The sequence below is a fragment of the Myiozetetes cayanensis genome, unplaced genomic scaffold, assembly GCF_022539395.1.
Source record: "Myiozetetes cayanensis isolate MyiCay16 unplaced genomic scaffold, myiCay2020 scf20-37, whole genome shotgun sequence".
NCBI classification, from domain to species: Eukaryota; Metazoa; Chordata; class Aves; order Passeriformes; family Tyrannidae; genus Myiozetetes; species Myiozetetes cayanensis.
Genome location: NW_026087412.1, coordinates 3,176 through 21,347, shown reverse-complemented (window position 1 = coordinate 21,347; position 18,172 = coordinate 3,176). Strand labels below are relative to the sequence as shown.

Genomic DNA, 18,172 nt, shown 5'->3' with positions numbered 1-18,172 from the left:
GGGCTTTGTTTCATTTATCTTCATTAAAATGACTGAAAGACTGCCATTTAAGTGGCTCTAAACACAATATAGTGCAAGTCCTGTCTTTAAGGCCTGTGATGCTGCAGTTACCTTTTGTTTAGACGATGTCTTCATTTGTTTTCCCTGCCCCAACCCCCAACATGAATGTGGCCCTTCACTGTGTGGTATCTGCAGCAAGTCACCTCTGATCAGTTCCTTTAGGCAGCACACAGAATTCTGACTCACTGGAAACCAGTTGTTTACTGTGCATCATCATGGGACCAGCAAACTGGTGTGACCATGTTAGCATAAGCATTAGACTGATACGAACAATAATAGAAGTCATCCAAGGAATTTAAGGGAACCTACAGAAACTGGAGATTTTAAATGGTTTTGTTTATCACATAATTCTGTGCCTTGTTCCGTATGTCAATGTATATAGCTTTAAGGACGAGGACGTGATCTATGCAATTACAGTTTCCTTCTGTAAAGGAAATCAGTTAAATTATGTAAGTTATTTTCATGTATGTCAAGCTGATATGCCCTCTATTAAACTTTCACTGCCTTTTTTAATTGTATTTTTTAGTCAAAATCATTCTGCAGAACAAATTGTTAAAAGCTTTGTTCCATCTGAGGCATAGTTCCTTCAGGGCTTTTGTTACTAAAAAATGGCTATTGCTCAAGACTTAAGTTAATCTAAGTGTTTTACAGCTCAGTTCCCAGATCTGTTTTGCTTGTCTGCATTTTGATTACTATGGCTTTATAATATAAAAGTGTTCCTCCAAATTAGAATTGCTAACACCCTCATTATTCTCAGTCCTTAAAAAATTTTGTAGGATTGCTTTGTCCCTATCTAGAAATGCTTGTTGAAACAGCTCACTTGGAAAAGACTTCATATGGGTGGGACAGTGAGTCATTCAGAAACTGAATCAAAGGAAAATTTTCCCTGCTGAGTTACTTGTGCTTCTTTTTTAAATTTTTTTTTAAAAGGTAAATTGAATATTTGCACCACTCAAACTTCTGCTGTTCCTCTCAGCTCTAGCTCCAACAGGGCTGGCATTTAATCTCTCTAGTGGTAGAGGGTTAAGAGGAGAAAGTCTTGCTGTGACTTGAAGCACTTTGATCTGAGAAGGTGAGTCTACAAATTGCCCTTAGTATCTCCAATTCTGATGAAGGGTTGCTGAAATTTAGGTTTAAGTAAGTTTCAGTTGGGTACTAGAAACTTCAGCGTATTCTATTTAAAGGTACAGAAAAAAACCTGCTACTGGCTCACTTTCACTATACAAACTGGCAGCATGTGGAAAAGTGGCCTAAGGTACGAGTGCTGGTACGAGTCTCTGATTCAAACCTTTAAGGGCCAGACAGTGTGTATTTATGACTTGGTGCAGTGTTCTCGGAGTGCTGAGAACGCACCGAGACAGCACTGCTAAACCTGCCACGTGACATTTTATGGCACAGTTCTGAATATGAAGTCCCAAAACATCGTGTTACTTAGGACTGTATGAGAGTAAACAGGAGCAAGTAAAGTTACTGAAGACACACTGAGATGTTAAAGGAATTCCAGGAAGCATTTTTTCCTTTTATAAGCTTAGGCAGTCAGTTCTTAAAAACTAGAAGAAGTGGTTGAAATACACATGGCAGGTTCAAGCCTGCAAAGTCAGAGGCACCTTATGTGGCAGGTCCTCTGAACAGGGCAGTAGCTTAAGTCATGTTTTCCTATCGAAATACAGCCCAGAAGTTAGAAAGGTTTACCTAATATATCATTAAGTAAAATAATCCCTATAAACCACTTTCCAGACACATTGATTAGAATAAAGGAATTTTTTTTTTAAACTACTAAGTAAGCTTCAGGCTCCTTACAAAATAATTAACATTCCATAGTTACCTAAAAATTAAATAACTGGAGCTCTCATGAAAGACCTATATATAAACGCACACAGAGGTTAGCTAAGCACCAAGTTACAGGTGAACAAGACACAAGTTCATAATGAAATTTCTTTATACAAGATGTTACAACTCTTCGGGATTACTGGGGATGTTCTTGTATGTGGAAGTTTTTGTTTCTTGAGGAGGATTAGGTTTGATTTTGTTTGTCAGTTTTCAAACAGTTGATTTATTGGCAGCTGTTGCAGTAATCTTTACAGTACCATGATCTTCTGGACTGCTCTCATCACTGCTTTCACTGCTTTCAGTGGCATCCTCTGGAGTGCTCGTGCTGTCCTCCTCAGAGTCTTTCTTGCTTTGTGCTAGACTGGAAACATTTTTCAGGGTTATAAAAGCAAAGTAACTTATAATAAGAAAAACTAGTATTTAAATTAAATTTCATTACCCTGGGGAATTGACTGGCCTGTTGGGATTAGAATACTCTTTTCCTGAGTCAACATCAAATGGATCTGGAAAAAGGAAGAAAAACTGCACATGATGAAAAAGATTTTTTTTTTTATTTTAATGGTCTGCCCTCATTTTCACAGAAGATTACTGGCAGGGAGGGGAAGGCCTAGGAAGTCTGGGTCAGTCTTTCTGATAAGTTTACCGCAGTTGTTTGATCAGAAACCAGGGGAGCTGGAAAAGAGAGGGGAGGTGGCTTAGACACCTGGGGAGAACTGTTACCACATAAAAGTCAAACAAGGCATGATAGCTTTGGTACTGAAGTCCATCCAGAAAGTGCATAGGTTCAAGTGTGCTTTATTTGGCATAGTCTTGTTGACCCTTAAGAACAATCTTCAGTTTAATGTAACTGGTTAGGCTTCCACCAAGCAACAGGATGGTTTCATTCCGTCATGTTCTAGTGTGTAATGGCAAAGAAATCAAAGTTCAGAGCAATTAAAGGCTCTCTCCTTACAGCCCCTGGCCTGTTTTACAGGGCTTAACCACTGTGACAGGAAAATATTAATTAGGAGCATCTCTTTTCATATGTTCTTGATTACTTGATTTTTCTTTCTTTGTGCTGTCTTGAATGAGACCAAGCAGTCACCTGTGAATATAGCTTGAAATACTGCGATTCGAATAACTTACTGGAAGAATTTGGGAATAAACTACTTGTACTTATTATAGATGATTTTAATTATCTTGATAGGTCTGATCTGAAACATCTTGATTGGGGACTATATAATTGTGTTAATTGAAGGTCTTTCTTAGATTTATGTATAACTAATTTGCTGTCAGACTGTATGGTCGTATTTTTATTACAGTTCCTTCTCAATTACTAGTCTTTTTACTCATATTCAGCTTTTAACATCTGTGGATAAAAAAAGGATGCATCATATTTTTGCTCCTTAGTTTTCTTACTAAGTATCTTACTTTTTTTCTTACTTAGTATCCTTACTTGTATCAGGGTATCTGCTTCACGGTTCAGCTGGGAAAGCACTACTCTATGCATTGAGTTGCTTTAGTCATTTTCATCTATTTTAGTTGAAAAAAAATGGGTAAAATTTCTTATAAGAATACACAATACAAGGATAGCAGAACATATCTCAACAAGGCACTTATCTTCCACCTTGCCAATATTTTCATGAGATCAAAGCAAAAGACTGTAAGGAAAGTAGTTAGGAAAAAGGGGTGTGTGGTGTCCCTGTTTTTTTTTCTTACCTGCTTCTTCATCTTTTGTTTCTTGGACACTGGTTAAAAAGTCCTTCTCAATGCTTAGCACATCGTCCTGGCTACGACAGGCTGCATATTTTTCCAAGAGATTTTTGTTCAAGTCAATAAATGCCTTACCCCATTTAAATTTCCTCAGAAGAATGGTGGCTAGGTCTGGGAAGCCTAAAATAGAAAATAAATTATCAGTTTTCTTTTTCAGTGTGAGATTTCACTCAGCCTACAGGTTTCTAAGTTCAGTACATACCTACTATCACTAAAACAGATGTTTGCCAGCATTTTTTTCAGCGTTAGGGGATTAAGACTCTGAAAATGTTTTTAATATTTTTTAAATTTCAGTTTAACTTGAAATATCTAACTGAATCCAAGAAGAGTTCATAGCCTTTTAGTGAATGTTACATAAAAATACTTAGTACAGGTAACAAATGATTCAAGCTCTAGGTCCCACAGTCCTTCAGTACAAGAGCATGTGCACATACAGTATGACCAGAAAGTAATATTTGTCTGCAATGTGGTAGAGTATTTCTCTTCAATTGTCAAGGTTCTGTGATGAGTTTGCAAAACATCACAAGAAGGTGCAATTTCTTTTGTTCTTACCCAGAACCCACCCTGTAACAGACAGCTGCTACCTCTCAATAAGGCAAAGGCGCCTAAGGATTCATATTCTGTCTTCTCTGGCTTTTTTTTAGCAGTTTTTCTAACATTATGCACCATCAAGACAACAACAGGATTTAGTTCATGTGTCCTGTTTAGTAGCTGACATGAACACTCCACAGGTACCTCAATGCTACCAGATGCAAGAACTTGGAAGAAAGCTAGGCAATCTGATCCCAAACTCAGCAAACTGATAACCAGTGGGACAGCATTACAGTTTATTTTATTGCTGATCATCTCTTCTGATTTATTAAGGATGCAAGAGTTGCTGGCAACATACTTCACATCAGACAAACTGAGCCTACCAACAATGCAAAATGCTGCAGCGAAAGCTTCCACACAGGACAACTTGCACGGCCGACCATAGTTTACAGGATTTGCAGCCACCAAGTAAGGCAGCAACCGAGGATGATTCCCCCTCATTCTCTTAAAGGGAGTTTCTTCTAATTTGGCCCATGAGCAATCTATGACTGCAATTCCACTCTGAACAATGACATGCCTAAAAAAAAGAAACATCACTGTATTTGAAAAATTGTCACCATTATATTGATGAAGTGAGAATTCCAATTGCCACTTTATACTAGCAACAAATTTGCATACAATCCCCACTTGTGTCAATCATGACCTAAAATAGAGAACAGAGAAAGACAGAATGAGAAAGAATTATAACATGGGTTTCCTTCAAACATGCATGTGGTAAAAAGTTTATCCATATGTTTCAAAGTAAAATGTGAAAGCCTCTAGGTTTAATAATGTGACAGACAAGTGCAATTAATAGTAATGTTCACAGTCGTAAAGTACACCAAAATTCAAACTGAGGTTCTCTGCTAACTTCTAAAGACAAATCTTTTCTCTGAGGAAATACATCTTTATAAAAATTCTGCAGGCACATTTGAAAAAAATTCTCATTTCCCTCAAAAAGTTTTTTAGTTAATGCATTGTGCTGCCTAGTGTAGAACTTAAATATGGCATCATAAAAAGACAGCAGCTATAGGCCCGTGCTCTGAACAAATTAACCTACTACGTGTACCTTGATTTCTCATTCAGATCTCCAGAAACTTTTCTCAGCTGATACCAGCTATGTAAAAGTGTTAACCTGATTTGAAGAAATGGCTCTGTTTCTCATGTTCATGCATCAGTGTAATGTCATGGGAAGGTCAAATCTATTCTGTATCAGAGTTCTGGCCACGAAACTGGTTAAAACGTTCTCCCTAATACAGCATCAGGACGGTACTTGAAACAAGTGCTTCCCCTCACAGCCCGCGACAGCAGGTACGGGGCCTCACCTGTCAGCGGGAGAGACGTACTCCGTGGCCAGCGGACTGAGGACGACGCCTGGGAACCTCTGGCGGAGACGCATGGTTCGGAGTAACCCTTTCCGGGCCAGTTTTCTCCCGGTGCACTTCTTGGGATCGCAGTGTCCGAGCTCCCACATGGCAAGGGGGCAGGGGAACTTCGCCTCTGGTCCACCTCCAGCCGCGGCCCCCTCGCCCTCCAGGCAAGCTGAAAACAGCGGGCACACATCAGTGTCCAGTGGCCGCAGGCCCAGCCCTGCCGGACCCGCCGGCCCAGGCCCGCGTCCCGCGGCGCCTCACGCACCTTTCAGCGCAGCCTCCGCGTCCGCCGCGAAAGTGTCGAGGCTTCGAGACCCGCACCGGCCCCCACGCCGACCCCGCACCATGGCCGCGCTGAGCGGAGCGGCCGCCCTAGGCCCGCACGCTTCCGCTTCCCGCGGAAGGGACGATGGCGGCCCGGCTGCTGCTGGCGGCGCTGGGAGCGGCGCTGGGTGAGGCGGGGGCCGCGGCGGGAGCGGGCGCCGCGGGTCGTTCCGTGCGCCGTGGCCAACGGCTCTCTGCTCGCAGGTCTCTTCGCCTCGGCGGGGAAGATGAAGATCGTGGAGGAGCCCAACACGTTCGGGTACGTGGCCGCCCGCTGTGTCCCGCGATCCACCCGCACTCGGTGGGCTTGGGCCCGTCTGCCGCTCCGCCCGCTCCAGCCCGTCCCTTCCTCCGGGGATGGGGCACCGGGCCGGGGCAGAGGCCCTCGGTGTTGGGACACACACAGGTAGGGGAGGATATATCCACGTCCAGATGCGTAATAGCCTTAAACGTTTAACTTTCTTTCTTTTGAAAGGTTGAATAACCCATTCTTGCCTCAAACAAATAGGCTCCAGCCAAAGATATCCCCGTCTGCAGTATCAGGTATACGCAAGCGTTACTTTTTTTTTTTTTTTTGTACGGTTTTCATCATTTAGCAACAGTTGTTTGCAATGCAAATTGCCTACTTTGACTTTGTGCAGCCACAACCTAATTTTGCATGTCATTCTGTAAGCATCATAAGATTATGATGGAAACCAGTATAGGGCTAGTGGGAACTTACAGTAAGTAATACGGAGGATAAGAATTTCCTTATGTACAGCAGAGACCTAAATTTGTCACATACTCCTTGCAGTTTTGTCACCACAGTAACTTTCTTAAATTTAACCAAAACATTATTCTTCCTTTATGTCATTTTATGGTGTTTTTAGGCCCTGCACATCTCTTTAGGCTTGCTGGCAAGTGTTTCAGTTTTGTGGAATCCACGTGAGTAATGGATTTGGGTCTTCGTTTTCTTAGTAGGAATTAACTAGTTTTCCATTTCAGTCTGAAACATTTCTTATTTTCTTTTTCTTTTCTTTTAAGGTACAAGTATGAGTTTTGTCCTTTTCATAATGTCACTCAGCATGAGCAGACTTTTCGATGGAATGCCTATAGTGGGATTTTAGGGTGAGACATTTAGATCTTTAAGTTTTACCTATGTTGTTAGCAGGCCATTTTATAGACTGTAAAAAGGAGGCAGTTTTAAGATTCTTCTGTGGGTTAGCTTAGGTCATTATAGTTCCTAGTATCCTGTCTTGAAAAATTCAGATTTCTTTTTGTTTGGTTGATAAATGCTAACCTCCTGTTTTAATTGGAGACTGATTAATAACCAGTGCCAACTGCAATATGTTCACGTGAGAAAATTAATAATGTATAACTACGGCTTATGTTTATAGAGATTTCATGGCTGTTAACTATTTTCAGTTTGAGTTAAATACAAAAATTACAAAATGAAAAGAGGGCTTTATGCCTAGTGGTTGTGTTTAATGAAAGGTTACAAAAGACTCAGTGTAGATCCCTCAAAAAATTCCCATATTCAAAGACCCCAGATTATAATACCCCCAAATCATGAGACGTAAAATAAATCTAATTCTAAACCAGAGCACTGCTTTTCTAAATATTTTGCCTATAGATGTCTTTTTTTTCTGTATGCAAAATGGTGAGCCAATATGTGAGGAAAATGGTACATCAGCATGCTGAGGGTATCATTTGCTTTAGGACTAGCAGAACTACAGCAGATTTTTAGGTGCTGTCACCAGCATTAAAAATCCTGCAAACAATCTGAATTGCACAGGGCACTTAGTGTCATGGAGTTTTTTGTGGGATTGATCTATAAGTGATATTTTACTGGATTTAAACGCAGATTTTAAGTGCAAATGGTTTGCAAATTGAAAGTTGATCCAAAACTGTGCTCTCAAAAGTGATACTGACATGCCCTATAAAGCAGCCCGGATAACAAACTACGCTGCATGTAAGGTGTTGGCTGTAAGAAATGGAAATATTAAGACAACAAAAATGAAGTATATACACTTGAATTGAACATGGTATAATGTATTCCTGGTTTTCTTCTTAAGTGTTCAAGTTTTTCTTTACAGTAACCCAAAATAGTGTCCTGTTTTTTCAGAATCTGGCAGGAATGGGAAATTAACAACAACACATTTGTTGGAATGTGGATGAGGGAAGGAGACTCATGTGAAACTAAGACCAGACAAACAAAGGTATAATAACCTAGGTTATGCAAATTCAGACAGCATGGCTACACACACACACTTGTGACACTCTACAAACTGAAACATTCCTACCCTGAAAAAGTCCTTATTTAAGCTATGATAGAAAAAGATAAAATTCCTGTAGGAGCTACATGAATGGATGGAGGAGGGAAGCTAGATTCAGGATGAAATTTTCAAGAAGTGTACTTATGCGTTCTCATCGATTACTTAAACCTCTTTTTTTCCTTGATAGAGTGAAATATTCTAATTATTACTATAGAAATATACTTGTAATTTGTGTCAGGAAAAATAAAGAAAAAGAGCTGCTGGTTGAATTCAAGCTACCAGCCTATTGTACTAAGAACATCCATAAAATAGGAGGGAAAAGAATTAGGCAGTTAACAGTAGCATTCCCAGAAATTAAATACGATGTTAAAAGAAGCACCAAGGGCATTTCAAGAAGGACACTGAGGTGATGGAGCGTGTCCAGAGAAGGGCAACAAAGCTGGGGAAGGGTCTGGTGCACAAATCTGACAAGGAGAGGTGTCAACCAGCACCCTCAGGTCCTTTTCCACAGGCAGCTTTCCAGCTGTTCTTGCCCAAGCCTGGAGCAGTGTGGGGTGGTTGCGACCCAAGTGCATGACCCTGCATTTTGCCTCGTTGAATCTCTTGTGATTGGCTGCCAACTTGGCTACCAAGGTGAAAATGTTCTATACTGTAGTGGAGGTGCCTTTATCTCCCATAGGGGCTGCAGAAAAAAAATTAATAGTTTTGTATGACCTTTGATATTATGATTGAAATCTTTCATAGGCATTTTGTTTTGACAGACAGAAAATACTGGTGCTACAAATGTAATGAAAACAGTTTTATACTGTTTTGTCTTGTACTCTTTGTTTAGCGCATTGGTCAGAAATAAAATTTAAGCAAACTGTGTTTACGTCAGATAAGGCTCTAAAGGGTGTCCTATTCCCCCTCCTGTTTACTCATTCTTGCTGGAAATATGGCGCTGGGAGTTGAAGGAACAATGGTAGGTGGGGAATCATTTCCCATTAGAGGAAGCAGTGTTCACATTTGATAAAATAATTTGACAGTGTGCTTGCTATGATTCTTTTTCTGTGGAAAAAGGAAAAAGGACTGGAAGCTTTATGACAGTATGTATAGAAATGCATCTGCTAGCATTGGAACACAGCAAATTGATCATCAATGCTGGTCCTGTTTCATGTGGACCTTTTTTGCTCATCTTTGTTTTTATTGATGTTTAGGTTCATCTTGTTTGTGGAAAGAGCAATAAATTGGCTTATGTGTCTGAGCCAAGTACTTGTGTTTACTCTGTGACATTTGAGACTCCTCTTGTGTGCCATCCCCACTCTCTTTTAGGTAAGATTTAGAAAATCATTTGTGGAGCAGCTGGCATATTACACTAACCTCAGAATGTACATTTTTAGGTTCTTTAAGTGTGTGCCTTGATATAAATGAGTATTACACGTAACATATAATACAAAGTGTATTTTAAATCCCAGTCATTAGAACACACAGATATTTCTCAAATAAATTGTCACTGCTGATATAGACCCAGTGAAGGATTTTTTTTTTCTTTATTCTTGGCCTGGTTGTAGGAATCAGCCCTGTAGTATCTGCTCATTTTACAAAGAGGCAGAGCTCAGAATCACATTGAGTGAATAAATACAAGGCCTTGCAGTTGGATATAAGAGGAAAAATTTCTGGTCAGAGGCATTTTCCAGAAACTTTGAATGTGTGAAGTGCAATTTAACTGCAACCCTTGAAAGTAGTAGAGACTATGTACTGTATGAAAACAATGAGTTCTTAGAACAAATATGCTTGCATGTTACTAGAGGGGGAATTAACTAATGCAGGACAGTGCTGTTGGTTTTTACATGGTTTGACTTCCATTTTTCAGTTTATCCAACTCTGACTGAAGCACTGCAAAGGAAGTGGGATGAAGCAGAGCAGCTTCTGTATGACGAACTAATAACTGACCAGGTTTATTAACTAACTTTTTCCAACTCTATTCGGTGAAAAAAAAAATTACTGTCAATAGCCAAACCTGGCTTCTGCAGTTTCTCCTTTTGGAGTAGATGCATTTATTCTGCAGTTGGCAAATAATAACTTTGTGTTCTGTAACTGCTGTGTGAACTGGTAATTGTAATGTTTTCTACAATGAAGCTTGAGGACTTGGAATGGCCATTGCAAAATACAAGCAGAGATCAGAGTTGAGTGGATCGATCTATTGTCTTTTGGAAACTTTCTTTTTTAGGGTTACAAAAAAATACTGAAAGAGATTTTTGAGGAAGCAGGACTTCTAAAAGCAACAGAAGAAAAGGAAGCTGAGAAACAGAGTGAGAAAATAAGTCTGAAATTCAAAACAGTGGAAAAGTGCAGTAAGGTATATAGCATAATATTTACAATAATAAATTTGTGGAATTAAGTTGCCACCTTTATCACAGTATCAGTGTGGCAGCATTATGTAAATGCTCTTTGGATTCATCTGAAATCTGTCATGGGATTATCTTTTCTGTTTTCAGTACGTAACACTCTGCATACAGTGTGAGTTGATACCTTTATTGTAGGCCTTAAGTCAAAACCAAATCAGTTCAGATGAATGCCCGGTAAGAAGATGGGGAGTATGTAGGAATTAGTGTATGCACCTGGGTTATGAACACCTTGTAGGTACTCTTTCTGGGTAATATCAGTCTGGAAATAGGAAGGAATTAATAGTGCAAATAGATGTGTAACCAACCTTGCGTATGCTGGTGCTTCTCTCTGTGGATAATTACCCACACTTGTGTCAGGACACATTGGCTGTTACACAAGCAAAAGGCAGAATGACCTATGCTGTGTCCATTTTGGAAGGACTTCTGGGTGTGTGAACAATTCTTCTGCAACAGAGTTGGAATAAGGAAAATAGAGGTAGAAGGGGTGCTCACTCTAAAAGAGTGCAAGCTGAACATCAAAAAAAGAGCACAGAAGGGAATTAATTATAATGCAGAGAAGAAGTTGCTGTTATTTTATTTGAAAAATGTAGCAAAGACAAAACGTCAGATAGTAATTAATATATAATCAGATACACTGTGGCTAACCTGAACATACACATATAAAGATTACTGTTTTGAGCTTATACAAGCTCACTCATTAACAATACAGTACTTAATAATTTGTACTACTTTTTCTGGCTTCATCATAGCTTAATTGACATTAAATTGGCTGTTCTGGTAACCACAGAATTTTAAATATTTTCTCTTTTGCTCTATCTTTATTCATGTAAACACCAAAAGACAACAAAAAATTTGGGCTTCTCTTGAGATTTCAGGTATGTGTTTTGAGTGTCAAAACTACTAAGCAATCCCTCTCTCTGCAAGTTAACAAAAACTGAAGTTACATGAAGTTACTAGGTCAAGAGTTGAGGAGGTGACAAATTTCCAGACAGGAGCATTATGATAAAATAAAATAAGGCTAGTTCTAAAGCAAACTTAAGGATGCTATTTTGTTCTATGATAAAATGCTACTTAGAGGACAAATTCAAAATAGTTAGAGAAAGCACTCCTAATTTTTACACTCAGGCTTGAGAAAAGCTGGCTCCTCTTTTGGCAACATAGACATGTACCTTCTAACATTTGCACTTTGTTTTTGGAATAAGCAGTTTACAATCTTTTAAGTCAAAAGCTGTAACAGGTGTGCACAGACCCATTATTTTTTATAAACTCCCATTTTAGGTATGCATTTGGAAAGTGGAAGAACCACTTTAAATGTATTTTCTTTTTTAGGAATACAAGCAACTTTCTGAAGAAATAAAAAACCTTAAAGTTTTATTAGATCAGCATGGTATTTCATACAAAGCTAATTCTGGTGAGTTTTTTTGGTATTGTTCTTTTTTATTGTTGTCTATTCAGAAAGTGAATACCCCAATGCTGTTTTCAGTTATAGCAACAATTAAATAATCTGGGTTATATGGAAAAAGAATTCAGTAGACAAAGTATCTAATAGGTACTAAGGTTTTGATTCCTGTGCAAGAGGACTTAGTTTGCCCCCCAAAAAATCTGTTCATGACTTGAAATTCTAGCTTTATAGAAAAATGTTGACTGCTGTTGTACTTGAAGTTTGTCTGCAGTCCTTAATGTGCCAAATTAAAAGGAAATCAGTGTTACAGCATTGATAACATAAAAGTGTCATCTAAGTAATTCCACTTTCTGTATGTTAACCACGAGGTCTGACTTCTTCCGTAACGCTTGAAGCGTTCTCTATATCTGTTTGAATTGTTTTTTTCCTTTACTAAGTCACCTGTTTCTTTTTCCCTCTCTTTGATTTCTGTTAGGTAAGTACCATATCACATGCAGTTTTTAAAAGAAAGACTGGTTCTGGCTATGAAGAAGCAAGGCTAATCTGGATTAATTCCAGACAAGTTGGGGTTTTTTGTTTTGTTGTTGGGGGTTGTGGATTGGTTTTTGTGGGCTTTTTTGTTTGTTTGTCTCCTCTCCCTCATTCCTTCCAGGCCATCATGCCCTTTATTACATGAACTGTTTGTTAAAGGAAAATAAAATAGATATGATATATTTACACTTTTTATGTTCAGAATTGGCACTTCAAGAAAACAAAGAACCTTTGAGCTAATTAAATTAGCTTAAAATTAGTGATTTTTTTTTTTCTTTTTGCTTTGAGAAACTTTCTTACCTGTTTCTTTTAAATTAGTGACTTTCTTTTCTAGGAAAAAAAAATCTTTAAAATTTTTAAAAAACATTTTATCTGCCCATTTTAACTATTAACATATAACTTGCACAGTATTTCTGTGTGTTTGGTAGTTCTGTTAATTATTGCAGTAGTTCTTTTAAGTATTGCAGATTAGAACTGTATAATCAAAAGCATAATTCAGTTTACTCTGGATGACTTATTTCAAAACTATTTAGTTAATTCTATGACAAAAACGTTTTGGTGTTTAAAAGCAAAAATAACTGATGTCTTAAACTACATTTTACAGCTGAAAATACCAGTGTTGAATATGTAAGTCACAAACTGGCAACTGCAGTGACAACAGTTCGTAATGGCTTAAAGGATGAGCACCTGCATGGCGGCACAGGAATTTGGAACTACACTGTATGAAGACACTTGGGTGGTTCATATGGAATGTCAATTAAATTGAACATACGTCATGCCACTAAAATGATTTACCTTCTTGCAAGTATTCTTGACTTCATGAATTTCTGCCCTAAAGCAAAGGAAGTTTGAGGGCTCACCATTATGAGAACAGCTGGCTAGTTTCTGAAAACATTTTTAAAACTTCTTTGCTAAGACTGGCATTTGGCACAGGTTTACAGATGCTATGTGTGTCCAATCTCAGCTTTGTTTTTATTGATCAGGTGTGGTAACAGGTGGTGAAATAGAAAACAGCTCAAGACCAGTGCTGTTAGATGTTGTACAAAAGGTAATAAATACAATGTTAAGAACATGTTATTTCATCTGTATGCTAAAGTGTTTTCTGCCACAGGAGTGCATAACACACCACCCACCCATAATCAAAGGTTGATGTCATCTTTAGTGATCATGTTAAATGAAAGCCGTTCAGGATCTGACTGAAATGTGCAGTGAAATCGTTGAATTGTTATAAAAGCATAACTGTGGTAAGGGAATACCTGGCAATTGTCTCTATGTAATACGGAATAAAGTGGACTCTGCGAGCACCAGCTGTGGAACCACCACTGCCGCAGACGGAGGACGCCGAGAGTGCCGTCCGTGCTCGCTTTGGCTCCTCCTCCTGCGCTGTTCGTGATCCCCTACGGCTGTGGGAGGCCTCGCGCTTCCCCTTCCGAGCGGCGCGGGGCGGAGCGGGATGATCTGGACGCTGGGCCGCTGGCGGTGAGGAGCGGGGCCGGGCCGGGGCCACTGGAGATGAGGATTGGGGCCGCGCCGCTCACTCGTGTCTTTGCAGGGCTCGGCCACCCCCGCGCCTGCCTAAGCCCCGGAGGGGGCTCGCACGACGGCGGGACCCGGAGGGTGCGGCGGGCGCGGATCTGGAGAGCGGGGGGCCCATTCCCTTCTCCGGCAGCAAGGCCAGTCCGCGGGTGTGGAGCGTCAGCCGGTCCATGGGGAGCGACCACGAGAGGCCATGGCTGAAGGTGTTGCCTTTCAGTGTGCTGTGCACGGGGATGTTGCTCTGGTGTGTGTTCAGGGAAAAAACGGAGATCGATGAGCGGTTGGAAGCGGTTTTCTCCGGCCAGATCGTGGACTCTTTAGATATGGCCCAAGAAAGCAGTGCTCCCGTGGAGCTGCCGAAGGAGAAATGAGGACGGGAGTGCGGCTACAGCGAAGGAGTTGCCAAAAGTTTGCTGGCATTCACCTGGTTAAAAACTGTACCGACTCATTAATGGAAAAAAACTTGGTTTTTTTAGTCTTTCGGCAGCCTTATCTTGTAAGCTTGGTTTCTTCACGCTGCTTTCTGTGCTGGTCTTACCTTAGACTTTGGTAGCAAAAGGCGAAGTTTCTTTCTGGGTTGCACGGTAGGGATGAACAAGACATACTGCAATGCAACTTGAATTTTAATATAAGTTTTATATAATCCATCACTTTTCCATGGATCATTTTTCTTAGATGCTCGGTGTATTAAAAAATATCAAATCTCAATGTCTTTAAAATCGCTGCTGAAGGTGACCTTCCTTTGACATTTTGGTAGTCAAAGAATACGTTCAGTTTATATTGCAGACCAGCTGTAAATGTAGTCATTAATATGCGATTGTGTTCTGTTTGTTTTTTGTTTTTTTTTTTTTTAAATTCGGCTAAATAACGTGCATCTAGTCCTATGCTTTTGGGACTAGAACTTTTTAGGCATGGCTGATTCAGGTGATCATTACTGGTAGGAGAGCATTTTGCAGAGAATCAAAATGATTGGTTGCATTATGTTGGGGAGGAAACCCCTGGTTTCCTTGAACCATATAATGCCTAGGCTTTTTATGCAGATTTATAGATGCACACTCTGGAGACTTTTCTTGGAGAGGAGAAATGTGAGATACTAATACAACTTTGTTCCCTTCAGAATTAGAGGCAATTTTTTTAAGCTTTCAAATGTAAAAATGGAAGATTGGTTTTATGCCATTAAAATCTGTAATTAAAAACCAAAACCCCCTCAAAGATGGCAGCAGCTTGTTAAGATAGGCTGGAGCGGTGCAGAAAACTGGTGTAGGATCATGTTTGTCTGATACTGCTAATGAGTCTCTGAACAATACACACTATCGTGGCATTTGATTTTGCCATAGAGTCCCTCAGTTTAACCACACCATGCCTAGTAATTGAATACACTTGATTTGGTACTGTCACAAGGTTTAGTCTTGGTATTCAGCCTATACTACGGTAGAATGTTCCAAGTGAGGTTATAAGCATTGGGGGTGTTCTGCTGAATAGAAGAGTGATCCTGGATTGCTTTTATATTGAAACTAAGGTGTAACGCTTGTTGCTCTTGACTAGTTTTCTTACTCCAAGTTCTATGAGAACAATGAACCCGGCAACGTGCTGCTCTGTTTAAGGAAATACAGAGCTGCCCCTTCGTATGTGCCTTGTTTTGGGTCATGATAAGCGTTTAATAATAAAACTATTCTCATAGTCTCTTGCTTTCACGGTGTTGTGAAACTTGTCTGCGGCATTTTGTTTTTAAAAGCAGAGTACAGGGTCATCGGCCGACGCTCCCTGGATCAGCTCTGCGTGCTCTTAGTACAACACCCCTTCTCCGGGGCGACGGAGGGATCCCCGGCGGGGAGTGCGGGCCTGCGCGCTTCTGTGTTGGGGTCGCGGCAGGCGTGGCCCCAGGACGATGCCGTAGTTTTGGAGAGCGGTGTTGCGGCACGGCCGCCTTGCCGGCAGTCCGGCGCATGCGCAGTTACTCTTGACTCGCCAGTGCTGCCCGCTGATCCGAGAGCGGCACTGCAGCGAAGGGACCTGCGCACGCGCGGTACCCGCCGCGGCTCGCCTTGGGGCCCCGCGGGCCGCGCCCTCACCGAGGGGAAGGGTAGCGGAGGACGGGAAGCGGGCGGCGGCCTGGCGGGGCCCGGGAGAGGCTCGCTCAGGGCGGTGGCGCCCGCGGCGGGGGGAAATACTGGAAATACTGGATCTCCTGGCCACGAGGAAGTACGCGTCATCCTCCTCATCACCTGTGGGTGCTGTGACTGATAAACAATGACAAAACTCCCCAGACAAAGAGAACCACTTAAGCACAAATTTGCTTCTTGAAAACAGACCTGACAGCGATCCATTTCCTGTTCAGGGACTTTGGGGGCTTTTGGACCTTGAAGGGACTAAAGCCAACAATACAACCCATCATTTCCTTTGGGAAACATTAATGCTGGTCATAAAACGTACAGAACAAGTGTTAAGCCGGTTTTGCTTTGTGATGCTGGGTTCCTGGAGTTGTTTATTTTAGTGAGTTGGTTCCTTTACTAAATAATCTGTGCACTTGCCTGTTAAAAAAGGAAGTTCTCTTACAGTTCCTCCTCAGAACCCTGTATTTTTATAATCTTTTATTTAGTGGAAATGAATGAGCTTGTTAGAAGGGAATAGTGTGAGATCTTGCCGAGGTGTAAACTCTGAACCAGTCATGTATCTAGTTTCTGCCTCATTTAATCAGACTCTTGGAAGTTATATTAGGCATCACCAAAAGGTTATCCTGGCTATTTCAGGTCCCCGGAGAAATAAAGGTGGTGAGTGGGATCTGGTCAGGAGCTCTGGTTTAAGTGGCTTTATCAGAAATTCTGATTCCTTAAAGCGTAAGCACTGTGTGAGAGTCCGGCTGTTGAGGACAGAGATGGACTCAGAAGATATGGGTTTGGTGCTCTCCTGCCTGCCAACCATTGTTCTAATTCTGCTCTAATTCTTATTTAGTCTACACGGGGAAAGTATATACTGGGCCAGGGAGTAAAAATGAAGATAATTAATCCTCACTTTTTCGCCCATTTCTTTGGTGTGATTGGTGGGGGAGGCTGCTTAATGTTCTTGAATGGCAGGAATAAATTCTCTCAAGCAGTTTGCAGTGGGAGTAAAGAACAGCCTCTTAACTTTTGGTCCATATGTGTGTTAATTCACCAGACAACAAAACACGGCTCTAAGAATATTGCTCTACTATGCAGTGAATCGAGCTATTTTCAGTCCAACTGCTTTAGCCCAGGCTGCAGTTTGATGGCCTGTTGTCCATCAAGCCAACAACTCCTGTCACCTGTGTCACTTTTTCTGCTCCACTTTGGGAGAAGAGGGGAAATATGGTTCATTAAGGAGATAGAAGGCACTTAAATTTTTTTGGAGTTTAAATTCAACCCTTCTTAAATTCAATCTGCTGGAGTCTGTGAGGAGGGAGGAGGGTGCAAGGACCAGCACAGAATCAGAGCCCACCAAGGCTCAGCCAGGGAAGGTCTGCAGGAGCCAAATGCCAGCTGAGGGCATTTCCCAGAGAATCCCAGATCCTGACATCTCTGCCCAGTTAAGGAAAACTGACAACATTGCACAGCTGTGCCATGCCAAAGCACACTCCTCTCCAAAAAGCAGAAGCTAGGGAAAACATCTAGGGAGCAAAGGGAAGAAAAGCTACTGGTTTCACAGGTGTGTTTTCAAATGCATTTTATCCAGGCTGGGATTTTCCCTACCTGTCCAGCAGTGATTGCCCTCGTTTTTAACCCAAAATGTCCATTCTCTCCCCAACATGTCCCTTTTGTCCCCTCCAGAATCCCCCCCACCCCGTGAGTGGGGCCCCGGGAGCCCGCAGGGGCAAGCGGAGCCTCGGGTGGACCAAGCCCGCAGCTCCCGGTGCCACCGCCTTCTTGGGAATGCCACCGGGACACAGATCCCTGCAGCGGGTCCCCGGGAGCCATCCAGGCCCCCGATACCGGGCCACTGATCTCTGCCCCGGGACACCGAGCCCCCCGTAGCCCCACTCCGTCGCCAGGCAACCCTGCTCGGTTCATCCCCGGGCGGTACCGGTGCCACTCCTGCCGAGCTGCAGTGCCAGGGGTTCTCAGAAGACGGCAGCACTGAGTGCCAATAAAACAGGTCTACTCGCCTAAAGGAGAGCAGGTCTACCCATCAGAAAAA

The 18,172-nt window shown here is 41.5% G+C and overlaps 3 protein-coding genes across 5 annotated transcripts; 2 read left to right on the top strand and 1 right to left on the bottom strand.

Moving 5' to 3' along the window:
• Positions 1–1,806: 1,806 nt before the first annotated feature.
• Positions 1,807–6,191, bottom strand: TSR3 (TSR3 ribosome maturation factor). The gene is given in 7 exon segments (XM_050317520.1): positions 1,807–2,135; positions 2,137–2,251; positions 2,330–2,393; positions 3,589–3,762; positions 4,557–4,750; positions 5,538–5,754; positions 5,851–6,191. Coding segments are annotated over 7 exon segments (888 nt in total). The 5' UTR covers positions 5,933–6,191; the 3' UTR covers positions 1,807–2,093.
• Positions 5,655–13,561, top strand: GNPTG (N-acetylglucosamine-1-phosphate transferase subunit gamma). Of its 3 annotated transcripts, none has more exons than XM_050317518.1 (11): positions 5,655–5,749; positions 6,114–6,168; positions 6,385–6,452; positions 6,779–6,833; positions 6,933–7,016; positions 8,014–8,107; positions 9,361–9,475; positions 10,017–10,099; positions 10,374–10,502; positions 11,881–11,962; positions 13,089–13,561. In XM_050317518.1, the coding sequence occupies exons 2-11, from the start codon at positions 6,137–6,139 to the stop codon at positions 13,208–13,210; spliced, it is 864 nt and encodes a 287-aa protein (XP_050173475.1). In that variant the 5' UTR covers positions 5,655–5,749; positions 6,114–6,136; the 3' UTR covers positions 13,211–13,561. The 3 variants fall into 3 exon arrangements, with proteins under 3 accessions (XP_050173475.1, XP_050173474.1, XP_050173476.1); XM_050317517.1 differs by lacking the exon at positions 5,655–5,749 and adding an exon at positions 5,971–6,037; XM_050317519.1 differs by lacking the exons at positions 5,655–5,749; positions 6,114–6,168; positions 6,385–6,452 and adding an exon at positions 6,203–6,315.
• Positions 13,562–13,846: 285 nt separating this feature from the next.
• On the top strand, positions 13,847–15,703 carry LOC126641131 (protein CCSMST1). The gene is made up of 2 exons (XM_050317527.1): positions 13,847–13,963; positions 14,037–15,703. The coding sequence occupies exons 1-2, from the start codon at positions 13,938–13,940 to the stop codon at positions 14,389–14,391; spliced, it is 381 nt and encodes a 126-aa protein (XP_050173484.1). The 5' UTR covers positions 13,847–13,937; the 3' UTR covers positions 14,392–15,703.
• The last annotated feature ends 2,469 nt before the right edge of the window (positions 15,704–18,172 follow it).

Excerpts from the sequence above, each read along its gene's own strand:
- GNPTG (XM_050317517.1), top strand. The coding sequence starts at position 5,995 with ATGGCGGCCCGGCTGCTGCTGGCGGCGCTGGGAGCGGCGCTGG. Across the intron at positions 6,038-6,113 it reads GGCGCTGGGAGCGGCGCTGG|GTCTCTTCGCCTCGGCGGGG; the intron begins GTGAGGCGGGGG and ends CTCTGCTCGCAG. Across the intron at positions 6,169-6,384 it reads GAGGAGCCCAACACGTTCGG|GTTGAATAACCCATTCTTGC; the intron begins GTACGTGGCCGC and ends TTCTTTTGAAAG.
- LOC126641131 (XM_050317527.1), top strand. The coding sequence starts at position 13,938 with ATGATCTGGACGCTGGGCCGCTGGCG. Across the intron at positions 13,964-14,036 it reads TGGACGCTGGGCCGCTGGCG|GGCTCGGCCACCCCCGCGCC; the intron begins GTGAGGAGCGGG and ends GTGTCTTTGCAG.